This window comes from Telmatherina bonti (genome assembly GCF_933228915.1).
Source record: "Telmatherina bonti genome assembly, chromosome: 10".
Lineage (NCBI taxonomy): Eukaryota > Metazoa > Chordata > Actinopteri > Atheriniformes > Telmatherinidae > Telmatherina > Telmatherina bonti.
Genome location: NC_136628.1, coordinates 36,715,917 through 36,739,241, shown reverse-complemented (window position 1 = coordinate 36,739,241; position 23,325 = coordinate 36,715,917). Strand labels below are relative to the sequence as shown.

Here is a 23,325-nt window from a genome sequence, read left to right as displayed (position 1 = left end):
AGTAACTAGCATGCTAAAATTAGCTACCTGCTAAGCCATTGAGTTTAGTTACTAGCATGCAGAATATAGCTAGCTTAGCTGAACTCTTTCTTTTAGCTTTAGTAGCAGATAACTGATCGGCATTTTAAAATTTAGACCTTTTATTGCAAAAGAGAAGTATTTAAATATTTCCAAAAGTTTTACCTTTTCAGAAATTTTCTAAGTTAACCAAGTTTATGTACAGACTAGCCATACTGACTTTATAGCGAAAGAATGTTCTCTTCTCCAGGAAAATGTGGTTATTGTAAATTATGGTTACTGTGAATGTTAAACAGTCAAAACATCTGGTTTTCAAAACAGATCCAATCATATTCAAGACATGTCCGTCATTTAAAAGTCCAGCTTCTGTAGACTTTATCCTCTGGTGACCATGAATGTTTGGTGCATGTTGAAATATTTCAGCAGGATAAAAGTTTGGTGATCTGCTGACTTTTCTGCAGGAATGTCAAGTATTTGGAAATCCATTTCAAGCGGTTGACATTCTAACATTTCGCAGTAGTGAAATGGTGCGAAGTGATGTTGGAGTCCCAAAACACTGGTTTCATTCAACGAAACACCCGAATAATAATAACTTGAGCCAAAACACCTCAGTTTGTCCCAGTGTTGTCATGGTTAAGTCACATTGGCTCTGAACAGTCAAGGTGTGCTCTTTGGGGGAACCAAAAGTTGGAAACCACTGATGGAACTCCAAAAACTGTATTTGTATTTATAAGTGTTGGTCAAAAGTGATGTTTTCTGTGATTTTGGTGTGATATTTTTTATTAATGTGTTGAAGTAACAGAAGAGGTTACTGCTGAGGTTTACATCATAAGGCTCATTTACATTAATATAAAGGAGAAATGCTAAATTATGATAAATCAGGACACTAATGTACAATTAAAGCAGACACCAAGCAGGAACTTTATGTTAGTTCAACACATTTTTTTATAAGTATAACTTCATGTGACGATATTGTGAATGAGGTGTCCTCAGATGTTTTCTTCATTCTGAAATTCTATTCCTTCAGGGGACGATTCCAACGAAGCGAGCACAGAACGCAACATGGCCGCCGTGTCCCCCATTCCAAAAATAGTCACCACACCCATCAAAGAAGACTTCACTAGCGAGGAAGAAGACCGCAGAGACTTGTGGGGTGAGACTGAAAATCACCTTTTTTTGTCATTTTCTGCATTTACATGACAGGGTGTTTTTTTTTTGGCTAAATAAAAGTGATTTGCAGGTGTTGCCATGGAATTGTGTTTAGCACATAAGCTGCAATCTTCCCAAGAATTCAGCGTTTTCCACTTGCTGTGGAGGATCGCCACCACTTTTCGAAGTCCTTCTCCCTTATTTCTCTTTCTGATTCCTCGTAAAACTTTGCATTTCATTGTTGTTTGCTTTCAAGGATGGAGGTTATATTTTTATCTTTAATTATTTGTAAAAAGATTTCTCTCTCCGCCGTCCATACAAACCGCACCATCTTAACTTAAAATAAACTGGTCATGTGACGCCGTACATCACATTTAAATGCGTAGTAAGTGTTTCCATTACTGTTTTGCGATATCCTTTTATATCGACGCGGAGGTAATAATAAAACCTGATTCAACAGAACAACTTAGGAAATAAATCAGTAAAATACAGATTATGAATACAAATAAAAGATTTAAATGAAAGCTTTCTTTTAACAATATCATGAGAAACATAGAAAAATAAAGAGGATTCTTTTTTATTTTATAATATCCATTTATTCAAAAATTTCCATATTCATCCATGTAAAATCCATAGACTATATATAAAAAGATGGGCGGAGCCTCCATGACGTCACCCGTAGGTTTCTGAAGAGCTGAATCGAAGCTTGGTGGGCGGTTCGTACCATCACCATCTTGGCAGGGACATGCGTGTCGTTTCACTCGGAAAATACAAATATAGGCAAAGAGGTGGAGCTGAGAGGGGGGCTGTGAGCGTCATGGTGGATGATTGACATCTAGCAAACTCCGAGCTTTCTGTAGCTTAGAGCTAGCTGAGCTAACCCGGAGCTAACAGGAGCTAGCCAGCTAACGGAGGTAAGCAGGCTAAAGCTAAGTCACGTTATTAACGAGCTAAAAACCACAGTTGTTTTTACGTTTTTCTGACTTGAAGCGGGAGATCGGGTACCTGTCAATCAAAGGACACGCCCCTAAATAAACCAAATTTTGAAATTAAATGACTTTTAAACAGGCGAGTTTAAAAAAAAAAAAATCACTCCCTCCACAGTTGTCATGTTTATTTCTGCTGTAAACATGTTTATTTCTGCTGTGAAGTTGGTCTTTTTAACATGAGGGTCTATGGGAATTTGCTTTATTTCGCAGCCCCTAATGGATGAAGGGGGAACTGCACTTTTATGCGCATAGTTTTCACTTTTTACCGTCAGAGTCTCCGTCCATCTTTCATGCACGTTCTGTGGTAAAATCTTCTAAAATCTCTTTCCTCTGATGGGGGTGGGACAGGGTTTTTTGCACACACAAAATCTGGGAAAGGTGCCTTCATATCTGACCTTACTCATCTTACGTTTTATGGATCCTTCTGTTTGGGTACTAATTTAAACAATCTGACCCAAAAAGGTGACACATTGCAGTTCATTGATTGGGTAGAAAAAAAAAAAAAACTGGCAAGAAAATGCAGAATTAAACTCTGAACTCTGCGCTGCCCTCTAGTGGATGAACTGACTAAACCACCATGACATAAAAGATGCATGAGGACGGCAGCGCATGACGTTTGAAACAGACACATTTACGTTCGTGAGGGAGCAGAAAGGAGGCCTGAAGCAGTAAATGAATTTAAACTGAGTACAGTTTTTGCCTTTTTTAGATCCAGTGCCAAAGCAGGACCAGAAACCCCCCGTGCAGGAGTCCACGCCCACCAAGCCCGTCCAGAGCGTTGCCCCGCGGTCCCGTGACCCCTCCAGTTTTTCACCATGGGACTCTGGGACAGACAGCCTGGTGGATCTGTGGGACGGATGCTCTGCCCCCAGCGCCAACCCCACCCAGACCCCCCAGTCTTCCAACCTGGTGGATCTGATGGGAGACAGTGACGTCATTCACGACGACGTCCCGCCCAGCGCCGCCACCGGTTGCGGCCGGCCTCAGCCGCTCCTTAGCTTCGACGAGATGATGGACGGGACGTTCTGCTCGGGCACCGGCGCCGAGGACGACCCTTCCAGTCTTGTGGACGTGGCAGGCTCGGACCAGATGACACTCAGCTACCAGCATGCATTGCAGCATGCCTCGGGGGAGGGGCCAGAGCTGGATGATGGACAGCTGCTAATGACCAATGGGGAGACGCTGCTAAAAGAAGGGACTCAGGTTAGACAGGTTACAGCTGCTGTTACCACACAGGTTTCTCTTTTCCTGTTTTTTACTTTTCTTTTTCTTTTCCTTTTGGTGCTTTCAGGCAAGCGAGGGCTATTTTAGCCAATCACAGGAGGAGGAATTCGGCCAATCAGAGGAGTCCTCAGCTAAACCAGCACCTGTCTTTTATAACAAGCCTCCAGGTGAGATAAAGTGTCACAATAAACAAATGTTTTCTTGCCACTGCTCAGGAAATAGTTCAACAGCAGATAGAGGATGTTTAATTAACTTTTATTCTCAGTTTGTGACCATGTTTTTAAGGCACACCTGGATGTAATGTGTTGCTGTCGCCACTAGATGGCACTGATGTGCCAAACAGTTTGGCAGCCGGCAGGAAATAATCAGCAGAAGAACGCTCCACCTTCACTTTGAGCAGCGTTAATTCACATTTAATTAATCTAAAAACCCATTTGTGAAAGTCAGAGATACTTTTTATGCTTCCTTTTCCAGTGATGACATTGTCTACCTGATAAACCATCAGACTGAGTGTAAACCGGGTGATGAAAAGTTTAAAGTCAGATTGATCGAATGACCCTTAAACGGGTCGTGATCACAGTTTGAGAAACGTTGCTTCAAATGACGATTACTGAGAGCTGCTGATGTATTTTTTCTCTCCATCTGTGAGAAAATAAAATCCCAAACAGACAAAATCCAACATCCACAGCTCTAAGCTAAAGGAAAGTAAATTTCAGCACAAAGAATAATTTTAATTTGTTGTTTGATGGAAGTCTCAACAGAAATTCCAAATATTCAAGCAAAATTAGCTACAGCCAAAAAATAAATCCTAAATGTTTGGAGGTTTCTCATATTTTATTTATGGTCTCCGTGTAACGCAGATCAGTAAACTGGAGCCGCTTTTAAACAATCAGTTTGTTCCAAATCTGACCCAAATCTACTTTTACTTTCTTCTCTCGTGGCTAAGATGTCCCATCGCTGCAGCTGGGATGAAAATTAGACCCAAATATCCGTCATATCTGGGAGCTTCAGCTTATTTTAAACAGAATTAACAGAATCTCGTGACTATGGGGTCAACACCAACGTTCATTATCTTGTAGTCTATAAAGTTTGGAACCACTGAATTAAATCACATATAACTGAAATATTAAGAAAAATAAAATTATATATATCTAAAAAAAAAAATCATATAAATATATATACACGAGTCAAAAGTTTTGACACATTTTGCCATTAAATGCAATGGGAAAGTGTGTCCAAACATTTGACTTATATATATATAACAAATAAAAATGTACAAAATATAAAAATATAAATTAAAGAATTCTGAAACAAACTTGAAGTCAGTATTTTTCCTGTGTTTGTGTGTTTAGAGATTGACATCACGTGCTGGGACACGGACCCCGTGGTGGACGAGGACGACGACTAACCGTCCGTTGTCACGGCAACGCGGGAGGAAGTAGGAAGTGCGCTTCATGAAGAAACAGATTTTCTTTTCTAAAAAACAAAAACACAGAAAAAAGTACTAATCATAACAATAAGTCCTGCATCAAACCTACTTGTGTATTATCTTTTAGAGGAAACCAGACGCCACTGTTTGACTTGTGATGACCGTTTGAGAGGCTCACTTCTGATCTGTTGCTCTGTGTTTATTTTATTTATTTGTTTTTGGGGTTTTTTTTGTTTTGCTATGCAGATATCGTAGATTTGTGAGCGAGAGGGTTTTGTTTGTGTACATGATTTGATCACACGTAGCACTGCTGCATATTAGAGACAGTGAAGCCCCGTGTGCGGCCGCAGCCCACACCGTTAGTCTGTAGTGCTTTAATAACACCTTATAAAACTAATACAGCGGATACATAAAGCTGCCATGTTTTCTTCACTCTCTTCCTTTCCTCTCTCCTTCCTTCACCTCCGCCAGTCGGTTCATCTTGTATTAGACCTCACGTTCGCGGGAATAAACAGCTGTTGGAATATTTTATTTATTCTGGTGTATCCGAACTGAAACTCCTGAAGTCTGTGGCTCCTTTTAGACTTTTTTCACTCCTTTTGTATGATTTGAAGACTGAGTTGGAAATTAAATGGCTTGTCAATCTGGTGGCTTTTATTCCATTTTATTCTTCTGTCTCCTCGTTGATGTAATGCAGCTTCGTCCTCTCAGTCCCACGTCGGTTTTTACACAAGCAAAACAAATGTTTTAAGTGAAATATTGTCTGTATTTTTCCAGTTTTTAGGTTAGTTTTAAGCTGAAATGCATTAAAACAGTGTATTTCTATGATTCTTCTTCTCCTCCAGAAACTAAAGGTGATGTTTCTGACTGAAATGAGCATGGCGGGATGCTGTAGCTTTCCCGTTTTCTTTGTGTTTTTTTCCCGATGTCTCTACTTCGCAGACCAAACGACGTCGACACTCAGGTAGTTTTTTCCTTCAAAATGAAAATAGAAAACAGTGAAACCACTTTTCACAAGTTTCATGTCCAGAACCAACGTTTTCCGCAGGGGTCCTCTGATCTCGGCGACACACCCGCTGAGGCAGAAACCCTGATTATAGGTAGTTCCATAGTCAGAAACGTGGCTCTAGAGACACCGGGGACCATAGTCAAATGCATTCCTGGGGCCAGAGCGGGCGACGTCGAATCGTATTTGAAACTGCTGGCTAAGGCTAAACGTAAATACCGTAAGATTGTAATTCACGTCGGCGGTAACGACACCCGGTTACGCCAATCGGAGGTCACTAAAATTAATGTTGCTTCGGTGTGTAACTTTGCCAAGAGCATGTCGGACTCCGTAGTTTTCTCTGGTCCCTTGCCAAATTTAATCAGCGATGACATGTTTAGCCGCATGTCATCCTTCAACCGCTGGTTGTCTAGGTGGTGTCCCGATAACAACGTGGGTTTTATAGATAATTGGAGCGCTTTTTGGGGAAAGCCTGGTCTTATTAGGAGAGATGGCATCCATCCCACGTTGGATGGAGCCGCTCTCTTATCTAGCAATATGGACTCTTTTATTAGTCAGCTAAATTGACAACTCAGGGTTGGGACCAGGAGGCAGAATTGTAGTCCTACACACTTTTCTGCAGCTTCCCACCTGCCGCCGCCCACCCAAAACCCCATTCCGACCTTATACAACTTCCCAGCAGTAAGAATTAAACAACACAAAAACACTTCTGGGGTTAATCGTGAAAACCTCATAAAAATAAAAACAATGGATCTAATAAAATCTGAAAATAAGACAATAAAGTGTGGCCTACTGAATATTAGATCCCTCCCAAATAAGTCTTTATTAGTCAATGACTTGATAGGTGATCACCACATTGATTTATTCTGTCTTACAGAAACCTGGTTACAGCAAGAGGATTATGTTAGTATTAATGAAGCTACGCCAGCTAACTATTTAAACTTTCACATTCCTAGAACTACAGGCAGAGGAGGAGGTGTTGCAGCTATTTTTAAGTCAGAATTTTTAATTAATCCTAAGCACAAAACTAACTATAAATCCTTTGAATTCCTGACATTAAATTTATCTCATCCAAAATGGAATTGAGAGAAACCGCTCCTTTTAGCATTAGTGTATCGCCCACCTGGACCTTACTCCGAGTTTCTGACCGAATTCTCTGATCTCTTGTCTGAGTTAGTGCTGACTACTGATAAGGTCATTGTACTAGGTGATTTTAATATTCATGTTGACGTTGAAAATGATAGTTTAAACATTTCCTTTAGCTCTATTCTAAACTCAATTGGGTTTTCACAAAATGTCAATGGAGCCACTCACTCTCATGGTCACACTCTTGATCTTGTTCTAACATATGGTATTGAGACTGATAAGCTCAAAGTATTTCCTCAAAACCCTGTCTTGTCCGATCACTTCTTATTAACCTTTGAATTCACTTTATTTGATTACTCACTGACCAAAAATAAATTCTACTATAGTAGATGTTTATCAGACAATAATATTACAAAATTTAAACAATCAATTGAATCCATTTTTTCACATCTACCATGTGTTAGCATGACCGAGAGTCCCCCTTTAAGCCTTACTCCTGCTCAGATTGATCAACATGCTGATACTATAACAGCTTCAATGCGTCCAACCTTGGATAATGTTGCTCCCCTAAAGAAGAAGAAATTAGGTAAGAGTATGAAGGCTCCCTGGTTTAATTCCCAGCTTCGAGCTCTAAAACAGGCATCAAGGCGTTTGGAAAACAGATGGCATTCATCAGGACTAGAGGAGTCTCGTTTAACCTGGAAAGAAAGTTTAATTGTATACAAAAAAGCCTTACGTATGGCAAGAACAGCTTATTATTCATCATTGATAGAGGAAAACAAAAACAACCCTCAGTTTCTTTTCAGCACTGTAGCTAGGCTTACTAGGAGCCGGAGCGCTGTGGAGCCATGTATTCCTTTCTCACTTAGCTGTGATGATTTCATGTATTTTTTCAGGAATAAAATTGACACTATTAGAGATCAAATTCACAATACTCTTTCTTCTACCTATAATGTTGAGCCTGTTGTGGTCTCCGAAGCATCCTTAGAACCAGGATCTGACTTGTGTCTAAATAGTTTCTGTCCTGTCCAACCCTCTGAATTAACTAAAATAATAGCTTCATCTAAACCATCCACCTGTATCTTAGACCCTCTCCCAACGAGCCTCTTTAAGGACATTTTCCCTTTAATTAATACATCACTACTAAATCTTATCAATATGTCTTTAGTGACAGGATATGTACCACAATCATTTAAAACTGCTGTAATCAAGCCTTTACTTAAAAAGCAATCTCTGGATCCAGAGGTGATAGCAAATTATAGACCTATATCTAACCTCCCGTTTATGTCCAAAATTCTGGAGAAAATAGTTTCAGCTCAGCTACATGCCCACCTGAGCAGAAATAATTTATGCGAGGAGTTTCAGTCAGGATTTAGAGCTCATCATAGTACTGAGACAGCATTGGTGAAAGTTACTAATGACCTTCTTATGGCCTCAGACAAAGGACTTGTGTCCGTACTTATCTTGCTTGATCTTAGTGCTGCATTTGATACAGTCGATCATAACATTCTGTTACAAAGACTAGAACAGGTGATTGGAATTACAGGTACAGCGTTAAGCTGGTTTAAATCATATTTATCTGATAGACTTCAGTTTGTTCATGTAAATGACAAGTCCTCCTCCCAAACTACAGTAAGTCATGGAGTTCCTCAAGGTTCTGTACTTGGACCAATACTCTTCACACTATATATGCTCCCTTTAGGCAAAATTATTAGACAGCATGGAATAAACTTTCATTGTTATGCAGATGATACTCAACTATACTTATCCTTTAAACCAGATGAAACAAATCAGCCCAATAGGCTACAAAATTGTCTCATAGACATAAAGACTTGGATGTCTAGAAATTTTCTCCTCTTAAACTCAGATAAGACTGAAGTAATTCTCGTTGGATCTGAAAAACTCAGAGCTAAATTTTCCGGTTTTGTAATGAACCTGGATGGCATTACTTTAGCTTCCAGTGCTACAGTGAGAAACCTTGGAGTAATATTTGACCCTGACCTGTCCTTTGGCCCACATATTAAGCAGGTTACTAAAACAGCCTTCTTTCATTTACGTAATATAGCCAAAATTAGGGACATTCTGTCTCGGAGTGATGCAGAAAAACTGGTTCACACTTTTGTTACTTCGAGACTAGATTACTGTAACTCTCTATTACTGGGCTGTCCTAAATATGCCCTGAAAAGCCTTCAGCTGATCCAGAATTCTGCAGCCAGAGTCCTGACCAGAACCAGCATGAGAGATCATATTTCTCCAGTTTTAGCCTCTCTTCATTGGCTGCCTGTTGAATCTAGAATAGAATTTAAAATCCTTCTCCTTACATATAAAGCCCTCCACAACCAGGCACCACTATATATCAAAGACCTCATTGTTCCTTATATACCAAGTAGAGTACTTCGTTCGCAGACTGCAGGCTTACTTGTGGTTCCTAGAGTCTCAAAGAGCCGAGCAGGAGGCAGAGCCTTTGGTTATCAGGCCCCTCTCTTATGGAATAAGCTCCCAGTTAGTGTTAGGGAAGCAGACACCCTCCCCACCTTTAAGACTGGGCTGAAGACTTATCTTTTTGATAAGTCCTATAGCTAGGGATGGTTAGCATCCCTTAGTTATGCTGCTATATGTTTAGACTGCTGAGGGACATTTCCTGATACACTGAGATTCTCTCTCCTTATCTGTCTCTTTTATCCCCCCCCCCCCCCCCCCCATAACAGTGTTGCATCATTAACATGTATGTCTCCTGTCTCAGCAGGTCTCCCTGGCCGGGAGTAGCAGTTCCTGTTGTCTGTTGTCTTTCTGTCCTCTTCCCCCCACACAGCAGAGGCAGATGGCTGCCTGTCCTGAGCCGGGTTCTGCCGGAGGTTTCCTTCCTGTTAAAAGGGAGTTTTTTCCTTCCCACTGTTGCCAGTGTGCTTGCTCAGGATGGGAGATTGAGTTGGACTCAACTCAATCTGTTGGTTTCCTTATATAGGCTGTTATGAATTGGCCTTCATTATGTTTTCCCCTCTGTCTGTAAAGCGTCTTGAGATGGCATTGCCGTGATTTGACGCTATATAAATAAAGCTGAATTGAATTGAATTGAATTGAAAATGTAAATATTGTGATTAAACACTGGTAATGGAAACACATTTTTTTTTTAAAAAAACCCTCTAAAATATTGTCTAATTCATTTTACGCTCTCACAAAGTGGTTTTACTGACGCGTACATGTAGAAATGTTGCCCGAAAGTGGAATGGAAACACTTTTTTTAAATACAGGAAATGATGTCGTGGGTCATGTGACCAGTTCGTTTCGGTAAAGACGGCGCCGTATGGATGGACGAAGACGGACACGGCGAGATAAGTACAACCTGCTTGATGGCAAACAGTGAAACGAGGCAAAATGGCTTCAGAAAGTCGTAGAAAATCCTCTGCAGAGAGTAAAAAACTCTGAAATATCGCTTCTACTTAAACCACTGCTTATGTGCTAAACGTCCTTCTCCTGCTAATCACAGTTTTAGTTTGGTTGTAAGATAGCTGTAAAAAGAGTTGGCCGGCATTTATTACAGAAATTTGGGAGTTTTACCGGGACTGGACTGGTTCACACTTTCCTGCATAAACACCAGAGTTATGAGACGTTATGAGACGTTCTATAAGGACCTGAATCTGAGGTTTTCTCTGCAGGAGAAGCTGATTTTAGCCATGTCGGTCCATCCTCACAGCGGCGAAACAAATCAGCCGCTTTATCCTGCTTATTATGAAGATCCAGACTGTTTTCCAGGCGTACGTTTGGAGGATGCTGCAGCATGAAACATCTGATAAATCAATTTGCAAATCTGATTTAAGAAATGTAAAAAAAAAATCCTGAAAACAAAAATTAAACTTAAAGGTAGAATATGTAAGATTTTTTAATATTTTCAAAATAAATTAACTAATAAAATAACGACAATCATAATTTTTTTTTTTTTAAAAACATGTAGGTTCCAGTCTGTCCATATTTGATGCGTTATTAAATTACAAGTTTAATTAATGACAAATGACAAAAATCACTTTTTTACTGGTAGGAAAACATTTAAGAAGGGTCTTTGTCATGAATTAAACTTATAATTTAATAACACATCAAATATGGACAGACTGGAACCTACATGTTTAAAAAAAAGCTAATTATGATTGTAGTTATTTTTTTAGTTAATTTATTTTGAAAATATTGTAAATCTTACATACTCCACCTTTAAAATAAAACCTTTTTTTTTTTTTTTTATACATAAACAGAGTTATTACTAATGTCATATTAAAAAGAACCAACATTTGTTAAAACCAGCTGTCGAGGCCTAAAATGTTTGCATATTATTGCTGCGTTCAGCCTCTTAAATGTCCCTTTTAGGCTCCTGTAGAACTGAAAGCCTCCAGCAGGGGGCGACTTTATCAGGATGAAAGCTTTGGGAGGTTTGGCAGAAGGAGGAAGCTGAACATGATGGGGGGAACGGGACTGAAACGTCGTCCTGACGTCTGGATAAAACACACAACCAGATTGTAAACTTTCTCCACATCGGCTGCAAACGGAAAAGGAAGCGCCATGTATTCACTTCCTGTTGCTATGGAAACCGCAGTCACCAGGTGAGCAGATGTGACCTTTTGTTGTTTTGGACGTTGGCAACAACAGTTGTTTGTCTCTTTGCTGTAGAAAATAAAAAGGCAATAAGATCAGCTGTGAGTGTGTGTGTTCACCTGACAGCAGGATCCACACACACACACACACACACACACACACACACACACACACACACACACACCTGTCAGTCCAGGTGTTCAGAAGGTCTGGGACCCAGACAGGAAACAGATGGAGTGGACGACTGCAGGCCATCGATCAGCAGCCTACATGAGCCCAGAAGGGACAAACTGCATCAGAGTTTCAGGCTTTCGGCTCCATGTGACCCTTGACCTTTAAGGTCTTCGTTCCCGCCGGGCGGCCAGAACGTGGACCAGACGGCGGTGACGAAGACGGTAAAAATGGCTTCAATACTGAAAGTAAACTCTTCCGGTCGTTTGGCTAAAAGAGTTATTTAAACTGGAGAACACATTTTACCTGAACGTTTACCTCTCTGTCCGTTTTTAAAACTCATCTTAAAACCCATTTTTATTCCTTGGCCTTCAACCCAACGTCAGACAGCTTCCGGTCCGATAGTTTAATTTTATTATTGGCTTTTACTTTGTTTTATTGTTTTAATTCCGTATTCCTTGTATGACCTGTTGCTTTATCGTGTTATTTATTTGCATTTGAACCGTTTTATTGTTTTTATTTTGGCCGATTGCACTTTGTTCTGACTCTGGTTGTTTTAAAGGGTTTTATAAAGAAAGTTAAGTTGAGTCTTAGAGAGGAATCCTGTAATGGTTAAGTTTCAGACATGAGAAAGAAGTGTGTGGATCCGGTCTGAGCATCAGATTCATGCAGGTCATCAGTCTGGAGGTGCAGCTTCAGCTTCCGGCTGTTGACTGGTTTAGTGACCTGCAGCTGTGGATGAAACTCGCGTTAAACTGGTTCGTTTATCGCTTTGACTGAACCACTAAAAACATGTCTAAAAAGCAGTTTAGCTGCTTTTTCCTTTGTTAATGACACTTTGTGTCACTCCTATAGGAAAAAATATTCACTTTTACTGGAATAGAAATAAAAACTGTTTGGTGAAAATGAAAGTGGCTGCAGGTCACTATTCCACCACCAGATGGCGCCACCACCTTTCCTCCACACGGCTGCAGCCTGTTTGCTCCCAAAGTTCACATCAAACACACACACACACTCAAAACTCAAATTAAAATGTGCTAAAATATATATATTTGTCAAATTAAACATTATTCTTGATTTGAGCTGGGCTTAAATAAAATAAAATAAAATAAAATAAAATAAAACAATAAATAAAAGCGTTTGAGAAGAATAAGAGCACTTTGCTGATCAGCGGGGACCAGAACACCAACAGGTGCAGAAAACACCTGACTGCTGCAGTGAACTGTTTGTTTACAACGCAAACTGTCTTAAATTCATGCTTGTTGTTTTTAAAGATATTTCTAATGAACCAAAATTAAAAATCAAAGTCATGATTTTGTCATTTTCAACTTATTTCAGCAACAGCTGTTTGTTTCTCGTCTCTAATGGGCGGGTTGGGAGTGTGTTCACTGGGAGATTAATCAGTTTCCTGCAGCTTTATTTTCTCATAGAATAAATCCGAGTGTCATTTTTATAAACATTTTTTTATCAACTGAACAAGGAAACTTTCCTTGGAAATGTTCAGACTCGGCTTTGAGGTCTTCGATCGTCCTTCAGGTGTCACAACTTCAGTTCGGATTCAGGAACTGATGCTCACGTTTCCGGACGCAGGCTGTTTGAGTCGAAATTCCTTGAACTCCCAACAATCGCTGCGTTTGACAAGCTACAGTTAAGATTTGCACTGAACGGTGTTTATAAGCTGCAAATATCATCAGTAGGACGAGATTTTACAAGAATTGTAACTGAGGCTTCGTCCACATGTAGCAGGTGTCTCACAAAACGAAGATATTTCCCTCCGATTCGGCCGTCAACGCAAAAACACAGATTTATAAACGATTCTTTTAGAAACCTCTGACTAAAATGAAGATGTGCAAAAACTCTGTTTGGACGTCTGCATGTGGACATATGTAGCCGAAGTTTTAGGTAAAGAAACGTTGCTGTCTGCGACAGAAAATACCACGACGTGCGACTTTTGCTTCCAACAGCATGAACGTCCTCAGAACTGTGTTGGTGTTATCCATCATCTAGGTACTTTGTGTGAGGTTTTACCTTAGACTGTATATAAAAAGATGGGCGGAGCCTCCGTGACGTCACCCGAAGGTTTCTGAAGAGCTGAAGTGAAGCTCGGTGGGCGGTTCCTACCATCACCATCTTGGCAGCGTCATGCGCGTAGTCTCACCAGGAAAATACAAATATGGGCAAAGAGGTGGAGCTGTGCGGGGGGCTGTGAGCGTCATGGTGGATGATTGACATCGAGCGAACTCCGAGCTTTCTGTAGCTAAGAGCTAACCGAGCTAACGCGGTTTTCACTCTGCCGTCAGCACCGCTCCACATCGATGACTGAAGGCGAAGGATGAGATTAAGGACAGATATTTCCACCACGTCACCAGATCATGTTAGAGACGTGTTTGGTGTTTTGTGGAAGTGACGTCGTGAGACGGAAGGTTTTTCTGATTGGACAGGATTAGAGGCGCTACTGCCGCCTGAAGGTTTAATATGCTTCTGAATGTTTCTAACAACGCGCTTATTTTCTGTCATTACCATAAAAAATCATCCTGCCAAGACAGAGTTTAACCATCCAACCGTCCAGTGAACGCATCATGATGGAGTGCTGGATGCTTATTTTCTGGCACTTTCAGGCCGAGGCGACGCCAAACAAAGCAGCAGTGTTGTTTCTGAGTTAGTTGCCGCTTAAGATGCCTGAATAAAAAAAGTCTTCACTATTCGACCTCGGTTAGTCTTTATGGAGAGAAAAACGGCATCAGAGAAGGTCAGAGCGGTTCTACAAACACCGACAGAAAAGTTGGACCTCCGGAGAACTCGAACAGCTTGAACACAAATGCTGATGAAAGCAAGAAGAAGAAAGAACAACGCATGATGAGCGAGTAAAGAGTAAAACATGAAGGCAAACAGGAGTGATGTGACAGTGGGCGGGGCCAGCTGAGGACCTGATTTACAGCAGCAGTTCCAGTGAAAAGGAGCAAAGCAAGCAGCCAATTCTCAGCCGTTGCCGTGGCGATGCTGATGTTCTGTCTTTACTACATGAAGACAAGGCTCCACAGGTTGCCAGGCAACACATTGCCTCAGCGATGCCATCCCAGCTAGGGTGAAGAGAGCCGAAACGGCCTTGATGGAGGAGAGTCTGAACGGCGTCTTTTTGTTGTTTTGGGTGGACGAGTGTCGGAGGGGCCACAGCGAGCGTCCCACCGCCTCGTTCCGGTCCTGGAAGGCTGGAGGAGTTCTCAGATTAAAGTTTTTATCTCCATGAACGCAGCTCCAGGCATCACATTCACAGACGTGAATATAAATGATTTACAGCACAATAGGAAACTAAATGAAGCAGAAACTGATAGAAACTATTATACCTCAAGTATTTTCAATAATTCCCTAATCCTGCTGTTCAGAGGAAGCAGAGCCGCTTGTCCTGTCAGGGTCGGTGGTTCGACTCCTGCTGCAACCTCGAAGGGGACAAGATTGTTCTCTAAGGGTGCATTCCTATCAGGACTCGGTCCGGTTGGGGACTCGGCTCAGTTGCAAGGGGGTGTATCCATGTGGACCAAGATCGTGTTCATGTTGGTCAAACCAGTCTAACCATCAGAATAATATCTCCCCATTCCTACCAGAGGTGGCGCTGCACTAGTATTTAGCAGGAGAGAGGACAAGAGAGACGTGAAGAAGAAAACTCTGTTTCCTCCACCTGCCAGTTAAACATGGAGACCAAACTATGGCTGTTTGGGTTTTTATTGTGTCTTATGCAAGTATCCTGCAGAAATCCACTGCAACAATGGACGCAGTATGAACACCAGACGAGGCAGAGGACCCTTAATGCCATCGCTATGGATTTACCCACAATGCAATGCTACGACACATGCAGGAAGTGGCTTGTTTTTTGTAGTCTACTTCTTCTATTTGGTCCGCTCGAAATGGACCGAGACCTGCGTTTGTAGGCGGACAGAGTCGCTTCTTTGGTCCGAATCACAATTCGTTTGACGCGTTCACATTTCCCCAAACAAAGTGACTTTCCGAGCAAACGGACTCGGATTTGGATCAGAAAGGCGGATATGGATGTGCCCTAGGGGCCGGTCCCAAGCCTGGATAAATGCAGAAAGTCGTGTTAGGAAGGGCATCAGCGTAAAACTTATGCCAATTCGACTGTGGCGACCCGACAAGAAGAAAGAGGACCACCGCTGACGCTGAGTAGCTTAAAGTTTATGTAATTAAAGCTCTGGTAGGTAACGTCTCTCAGAGACATGCTCCTCTCGGTGAAGTGGTTCCTCGTCCTGATAGTAGTCTATACATTCTGTAATCATGAACAATGAGAAATATAGTTAGACCCCTCAGTTTACTGTAAATCTGTAAAAACTCTGACCAATCCAAACGTTCCGACCCAGCTCAGTTTATTTGCCTCCTCCTGCTAAACAGCCGAGAAAGAGAAAATCGTTGGTGGAAAAAGCTGCGAATAAAAAAGCCTCGGATCACGCAAGGAGCAGAACCAGAGGGGGAGGAGCCAGGACAGGGGAGTGGCCAAGACAGGGGGAGTGGCCAAGACAGAGGGAGTGGCCAAGGCAGAGGAGGAGTCTAGACAGGGTCTTGCTCGCTCCCCAACATTACCTACCCAGGCTTAAATGAGGAGGATGGACGTGTTTTCTAGGAATTTCTTTGCCGTTTTTTCCTGGAAGTTTTCTCTTCAACACTTTAATATGAAAAATTGATGTTAAACACCAAACCTGGATTATTAAAACAATCAAGTTAATAAAATTAGGTTGATGATCAGGAAGGTGATCAGTGATCTGTTCTTAAACACTGGAGGTGTGTTTACACAGATCCCAGACCAGCCAAAACACACGGAGCAAAAACGTCCTAAACCAGTCCGATCAACTCCGGTTCTCGAGGTCTGAACTGTGGAGGAAACTGTCTTAAACCGAACGTTTCAGACACGTGAAAGCTGCAGACTGGTTCAGAAATCATGTTGAAATCTGAAGTTTAAAGTTCTTGGACGATTTCAGTCAGTTTCATTGGGTTACATCTCGTCCTCCTGCTTGTACAGTTGAACACACCATCATGTGTTCTGAATTATTTTAGCTACTTTTTTTATGAGGCTAAAAATAAAAGACGATTTAAGTCTTTTGTTTAATTAAACTTAATAATAGACTGGGTCCGCTACTTTCACACCTCTCGATGACCGACTCTGCTATAAGGTCCACCTTCTTGTAACCAGGTTGGAGCCTCTTTTTCCTCCAGAACTGTCTTAATTTTGGTGCGATAGATCCAACAAGGCCAGAGATGGACAAGATTAGTAAAAATACTAGTGTAGGCTGTGGTGGTCAAACCATGCCATGTTGGTACTAAGGGACCAGCAGCAGCCTGAACCAAGGCAGGATGGATCCATGTTGTCATGATGTTTCCAGCAGATTCTGATCCTACCATGTGAACGTGGAGCTGAAATGGAGACTCATCAGACCAGCAACGTTTCTCCATCTTCTATTGTCCAGTTCTGGTGAGTCTGTGTGAATTGTAGCCTCAGTTTCCTGTTCTTACTGACAGGAGGGAACCCGCTGTGGTCTTCTGCTGCTGGAGAACATCTGCTTCAAAACGGAACTTTTGGTAAACATCCTTTAATACCAAATACTGACACCCTCACCAGTAGTTGTTTGTCCATCTGGTAGGAAAATGGCCTCAAACACAAAACAAAGCTGATTCAAGGATATTTTAAAAGCTATTTAACTTCGTTTTTGGAACTGTTAACAAGTTGTCTTTTTATCTTGTCCAACCAGACTGTCCATTCGCCTCTGACTTCAACTAATGGTTATTTTCTGTTTTCAGACCATTCTCTGTAAACCCTGCAGACTCCAAACACTATAAAAACTAAAGTTTAGCCACAGAAACACATAAACAAGATGAATGACAAGTGGAGATTATTGAATCCAGGCAGTGGAATAAATAGAGAAGAAAATGACCAAACCTTCCAGTGGCTGCTGAGGGTTGGTAGGCTGTTTATTACTGAGGCGCGTTGGTAGTTGTGCAAACTGTTTTGAATGGCCTCTTTCTCTGCCTTCCTCTTTATATAACCTTACAGGGTGAATCATCATCATCCTCATCAAGGTGTTTGTCTCAATGGTAAAATATACGTCTATATTCACCTATGATTTATTTTCTTGGATTGTTCAAGACCAAGAGATATTTTGTCTGAAGGTGTGAAAATGTTGAATCATTTTCAGCCTGAATCATCACAAACACAGCAATGCAGTGAGCGTTCACGCCGCTCTGCTCTGACGAGAAGATTTCTGCCGTGTGGCTCAAACACTGAGCGTTAGTGGATGAAATGTGGAAATTGTAGCTAGACTAAAGCTCAACATTTATATCGAATCAGAGGAATCAGTGAGTTTGAGAAAGGAAATGAGAATGCGATACTGGATTCAGGTTTATTGAGGTGAAATTTCACAAATTTGGATTTTTTACATAGACAGTATTTAAAAAGATGGGCGGAGCTTCCGTGACGTCACCCGTAGGTTTCTGAAGAGCTGAATTGAAGCTCGGTGGGCGGTTCCTACCATCACCATCTTGGCAGGGGCATGCGTGTCGTCTCACCCAGAAAATATAACAGGAGCTAACCAGCTAACGGAGGTAAGCGGGCTAAAGCTAAGTCACGTGACTTATTAGGAAACCGCGGTTGTTCTACGTTCTTCTGACTTGAAGCGGGAGATCGGGTACCTGTCAATCAAAAGGAAACGCCCCTAAATATGCTGAATTTCGAGATTAAATTACTTTTAAACGGGCGAGTTAGAAAAAAATTCACTCCCCCCACAGTTGTCATGAATGTAAACTTGAGCTATTAAACCTAACATGGATTTTTGTACCAGGCTGTAAACATGTTTATTTCTGCTGTAAACATGTTTATTTCTGCTGCAAACATGTTTATTTCTGCTGTAAACATGTTTATTTCTGCTGTGAAGTTGGTCTTTTTAACATGGGAGTCTATGGGGATTTGCTCTGTTTTGCAGCCCCTAGTGGATGAAGGGGGAACTGCAGTTTTATGCACTTCCACATCGGCTTCACTTTTAACCGCGGGAGGTTGCCGCTTGGACGTGACGTAGGGGGTCACATGACCAGTTTATTTCAAATGCTGGCGCAGTGCGTATGGATGAGGACACAGAAATATTTTTACAGATAATCAAAGAGAAAAATACAACCTCCATGCTTGATAGCGAACAACACCGAAATGCAAAGTTTTACAAGGAATTTGAAAAGAGAAATGAGAAGAAATTCCTTCGCAGCAGAAAACCTTGAAACACAATTGTTTGTTTGGATCTTCATCCTCCTCAAAGCGGCGTCTCGCAGGACGTTTTCAGAAATACATTGTTCTATGGAAACTCCTGCAAATCACAACTGTACATTGTTAAAAAAAAATTGAATATAACTTTTATTTTGATATAAAATCCTGGAAACTCAGACACTGACGGTCTAATCTTGGGTGGAAGTTGCTTGGTTGTCCAGTCCTGACTAAAATGGTTCTTACGTGTGAAAAACTCGGTCAAACAGGTCATTCGCCAGTCGTTCTCATGGACAAAGTGTCCTTAAATGCTTCTTTACGAAGATGGTGGAATTACAGAAAATCTTTGATTTGCTGTTTAAGGAATTTATAAAAGATCTTCTTTTGACATAAAAAGGACACAATCTGCAGGATCTCAGTTTTCCCATTAAGACCAGTTTCCAACAACGACACCTTTTCATTGTAAGAACTTGTTTTATTTGGAGATAAATATTTTGTCCTGGTTCCCAGAGGTGCCCCAGTCCAGTCCTGCAGATGGTTTCCAGGTTACCAGGCCTCTGCAGAGCTGGACTGCATGCGGATGAGGGTGTTCAGCCTTTTGATTCGAGTGTCTTTAGAAACGCCTCTTGAACGGGCATCAAACTGTTTTCCACCAGCCGGCAGTCAGCTTTCCATTTTAGGATAATAACCGTCTCTCCACATTGATGGAAGGCAGATATGAAAATGATTACAGTCATCTGAAAGCATCATTCTGCGTTGGTTGGGAATGAGAAGGGTCGAGAGCCGCTGACATTTAAATAGCAGTTCTTCATGCTGAAGCTGTTAAACACAGAAATGCAGTTTAAAATCCAACCATCACAGTTAATAGTCTAAAGGGCAAATGATCTCAGATTTGTCTGAATGGCTTCTTTATTTCTGCTGTCAAACGGACGAGTTAATGAAGTGAGAGTGGAGGTTTGTAGCGTTTCCGCTGCTGTTGCACTCGGCTCATCAGGTTCAGCCGGCTCATCTCTTGTTTATTCATTAAATCAACCTAATTACAAATAATACAGGACAATAAATAACAGATTTACTCAGTTATAGGCCCTAAAACCAGCTGCTGGTTCCATAAAACCAATAAGATTTGTGAAAACCTTCGAACACATTTGAGGTAGTTTGGACCAGTTTGTTTGTTTTGGATGTTCATTAAAATCCATTGATATGACGGCAATGTTTTATGTTGCATCTACAAAATTAGTTTTTTTTCCAAAGATTTTTATTTTAAAGCCATTTACCTGATCACACCTTTTTATTTGTAAAAGACTTTAAGAGGAACGATGCTGACTGAAAAAACATGTAAATCTTGTTTTTTTTCATTGACTTGCTTGTCGTTACAGTAAACCTCATACCTACTGGGATATGTGGAACCAGTACTGTTACGCCTCATAACGCAGGAGATTTCAGATCAATAGCAGAGCCTTTTAACCTGATTTTAGTTATTGACATCTCTGTTTCAGGTCTGTAGAGGAGACAATACCAAAATGGAGACGTTATCTCTCGTTATGTCTGAACCACGACTCCACCTGCTGATTCCTCGTCACTTCATCGCCTTGCCACTCTTCCCAGCTGCTCCTCGTTCCCAATCAGCTCACCTGCTTCCTCCTTCCTCATCACCTCACCCACTGTATAACCACCCTGGTTTCCACCGCTCACCTTTTTGTTTTTTTTGCCAGTTTCTTGATTGCCCCCCCGCCGCCTTGTCTTTGCTGCTTGGCTGTAATATTTGCATCTGAGCAAAACCATCAAGTTTCTTTAAGTTTCCTGCTCTAAAAGTTTCCTGCTCTAAAAGTTTCCCGCTTCATGCAAGTGTGTGAATCTCAGGTTCCCATTTTGCTCCATTCACAAAGCTGACTGGTTCAAAAAGACCCCCCCCCCCCAAAGAAATATTCATGAATCCATAAAGGTTTTACATCATTAAAACCATATTCCTGACTTCTGGAGCCAAAGAGGCCTCATTAATAAACTCATCTGACTCCAAAGTCATGGGCATGCGTTAGTTTATATTTTCTGCCGTTTAGAGCTTAAAGAACCTGGGTTGGACATTTTCATTTCAAAGTGTTTAAACCCGTCGTCACCACAGACTAAAAGAAACGAGTCTCAGAGCAGAAAGAATGACTTTGAGACGTGTTTGTGATGAAAGCTTTGTGCATCAGATGCCGTTTCATGCTTTGACACCAGAAACGTCTGTCTGGGTTAGAGCCGGTGTTGGAGGACGGTGCTACGGACATGAGGAGGTGAAAAAAGGAAGAAAGCATTAAAGGGAGGTGGAAGCAAAAGGAAATCATAAACATGACAAATGTACAAAAGATGTTTTTACAAGAAAATACTGCTGAGTGACCTCTTACCGGCGGGAGCTCCATGGGAGCCAAGCAGCGACGTTAACACGTAGCATAGCAACATGGTTTGTGGAGAAAAGTTTTATTCCAGGTCTTGTTACTGCCTTTGTTGAATCACGCATCATGCAGGTCCCGCTAGTTTCCATGGAGATGCAGGTCCCGCTAGTTTCCACGGCGATGCAGGTCCCGCTAGTTTCCACGGAGATGCAGGTCCCGCTAGTGTCCACGGAGATGCAGGTCCCGCTAGTTTCCACGGAGATGCAGGTCCCGCTAGTTTCCACGGAGATGCAGGTCCCGCTAGTTTCCACGGAGATGCAGGTCCCGCTAGTTTCTACGGAGATGCAGGTCCCGCTAGTTTCCATGGAGATGCAGGTCCCGCTAGTTTCCACGGAGATGCAGGTCCCGCTAGTTTCTACGGAGATGCAGGTCCCGCTAGTTTCCACGGAGATGCAGGTCCCGCTAGTTTCTACGGAGATGCAGGTCCCGCTAGTTTCTACGGAGATGCAGGTCCCGCTAGTTTCTACGGAGATGCAGGTCCCGCTAGTTTCCACGGAGATGCAGGTCCCGCTAGTTTCCACGGAGATGCAGGTCCCGCTAGTTTCCACGGAGATGCAGGTCCCGCTAGTTTCCACGGAGATGCAGGTCCCGCTAGTTTCTACGGAGATGCAGGTCCCGCTAGTTTCCACGGAGATGCAGGTCCCGCTAGTTTCCACGGAGATGAAGGGGGTTTTATAGTGAAATATTCTCTCTTCCTATCAAACTTTGTTGGTCTTCACGTCTTCCTGACCCTGTTTTTAGGGTGAATGTGGCGTCTAAACCTGGATTCTCCTGACTCTGATCATCCCTGACTCCTCTAATAAACAGCTGGAAAACTGCTCAGCTTCACTTTTTACCTTCTACTGTAGAACAGTTCCTCATCAGACCGACTCATTCCCAGAGAAACTGAGCTACTTCTAATCTGAAAATAATGTTTTGTTTTGGGTGTTTTTCTTTAGGAGGAAATCATCATGAACATGTTCTACTGTGTTCCAGGTGATTAAGTTCTGACACAGTTTCATGTCTTGATTTCGCCACTTTGGTAATAACCTCACGTCTCAGCTGCCTGTAGAGACCAGGATGAAACTCTAGTTGTGAAGATGTTCTTTCATTTGGGTTTGTTGTTTCAGACAGGAAGCAGAAAAACAGACCTTGTCAATAAGTTAATTAGAAAGTAAAGTAAAGATACCAAAAACAAGATTTATAACCTGCAGGCTTTGTTTTATTAAGGTTTTTAAAGATTAAAACTTTCCACATGGAGATGGATTGAGAAGCACGTTTGTATTGATGAGAAACCAAACATGAAAAGTTTGTCTTGGAAACAGATTTTATGTCATTTCTCCAGATGTTTTATGTTTGCCTTCAGTTCTTTATTTCCAGGTTTTTTATTCTTCTCTAAATAAAATCCTTTAATGTGCTAAATTGTTTTTTTTGGTTTGAACTGACAAAAATAGTCAAAAGAAGCAACTAAACCCGTTTAACTGCTTCCAAAATACTGAGATAATCAGCATTTGCTGACTTAATATTCAGGTTAACCAATTCAAATAAAAAAAACTATCTAGTCTCATTAGACACACTAGTAATACATTAAAAACCACATGGCGAGAGAGCTCAAAGTACTGCTGTTTCTAAAATAAGTGTATTTGATGGTTATGCTATCAATTTCTGCATCATGGATTAATGCGATGAGCTCATTGACCACATGATCAATATATCGATGTAGATGGATGTATTTTACACCCCTAATGATCAGATTATCATTTTAAAGGCAGCAAAGAAAACAAAGCTAAAGCCAACGGTGATAAAAAAAAGTTTATTTTCTCCGGTTTTGTCTCTTTAGTCCATAAATCACCTTGGAGATGTTTTTATTTCACAAGAGGATAAAAGAAGACGTTTGAACGAATAAGTTCATACATGAATGTCTCAGAGACTCTGTTGATGTTTTCCTGTGACCAAAAATACAAACAGCAAAGCAGAAAATTACATGAAAACCCTCCATGTTCACCTGGTTT

General features: G+C 41.4%; 1 protein-coding gene across 1 annotated transcript in view; it reads left to right on the top strand.

Moving 5' to 3' along the window:
• dbn1 (drebrin 1) overlaps positions 1 to 5,471 on the top strand; it is a 127,846-nt gene extending 122,375 nt beyond the window's left edge. The window contains exons 11-14 of the mRNA XM_079248319.1: positions 1,046 to 1,171; positions 2,866 to 3,359; positions 3,448 to 3,547; positions 4,733 to 5,471. Of these exons, the coding sequence (XP_079104445.1) occupies positions 1,046 to 1,171; positions 2,866 to 3,359; positions 3,448 to 3,547; positions 4,733 to 4,788 (776 nt within the window). The 3' untranslated portion in view covers positions 4,789 to 5,471. The remainder of the gene's footprint in view (positions 1 to 1,045; positions 1,172 to 2,865; positions 3,360 to 3,447; positions 3,548 to 4,732) is intronic.
• The last annotated feature ends 17,854 nt before the right edge of the window (positions 5,472 to 23,325 follow it).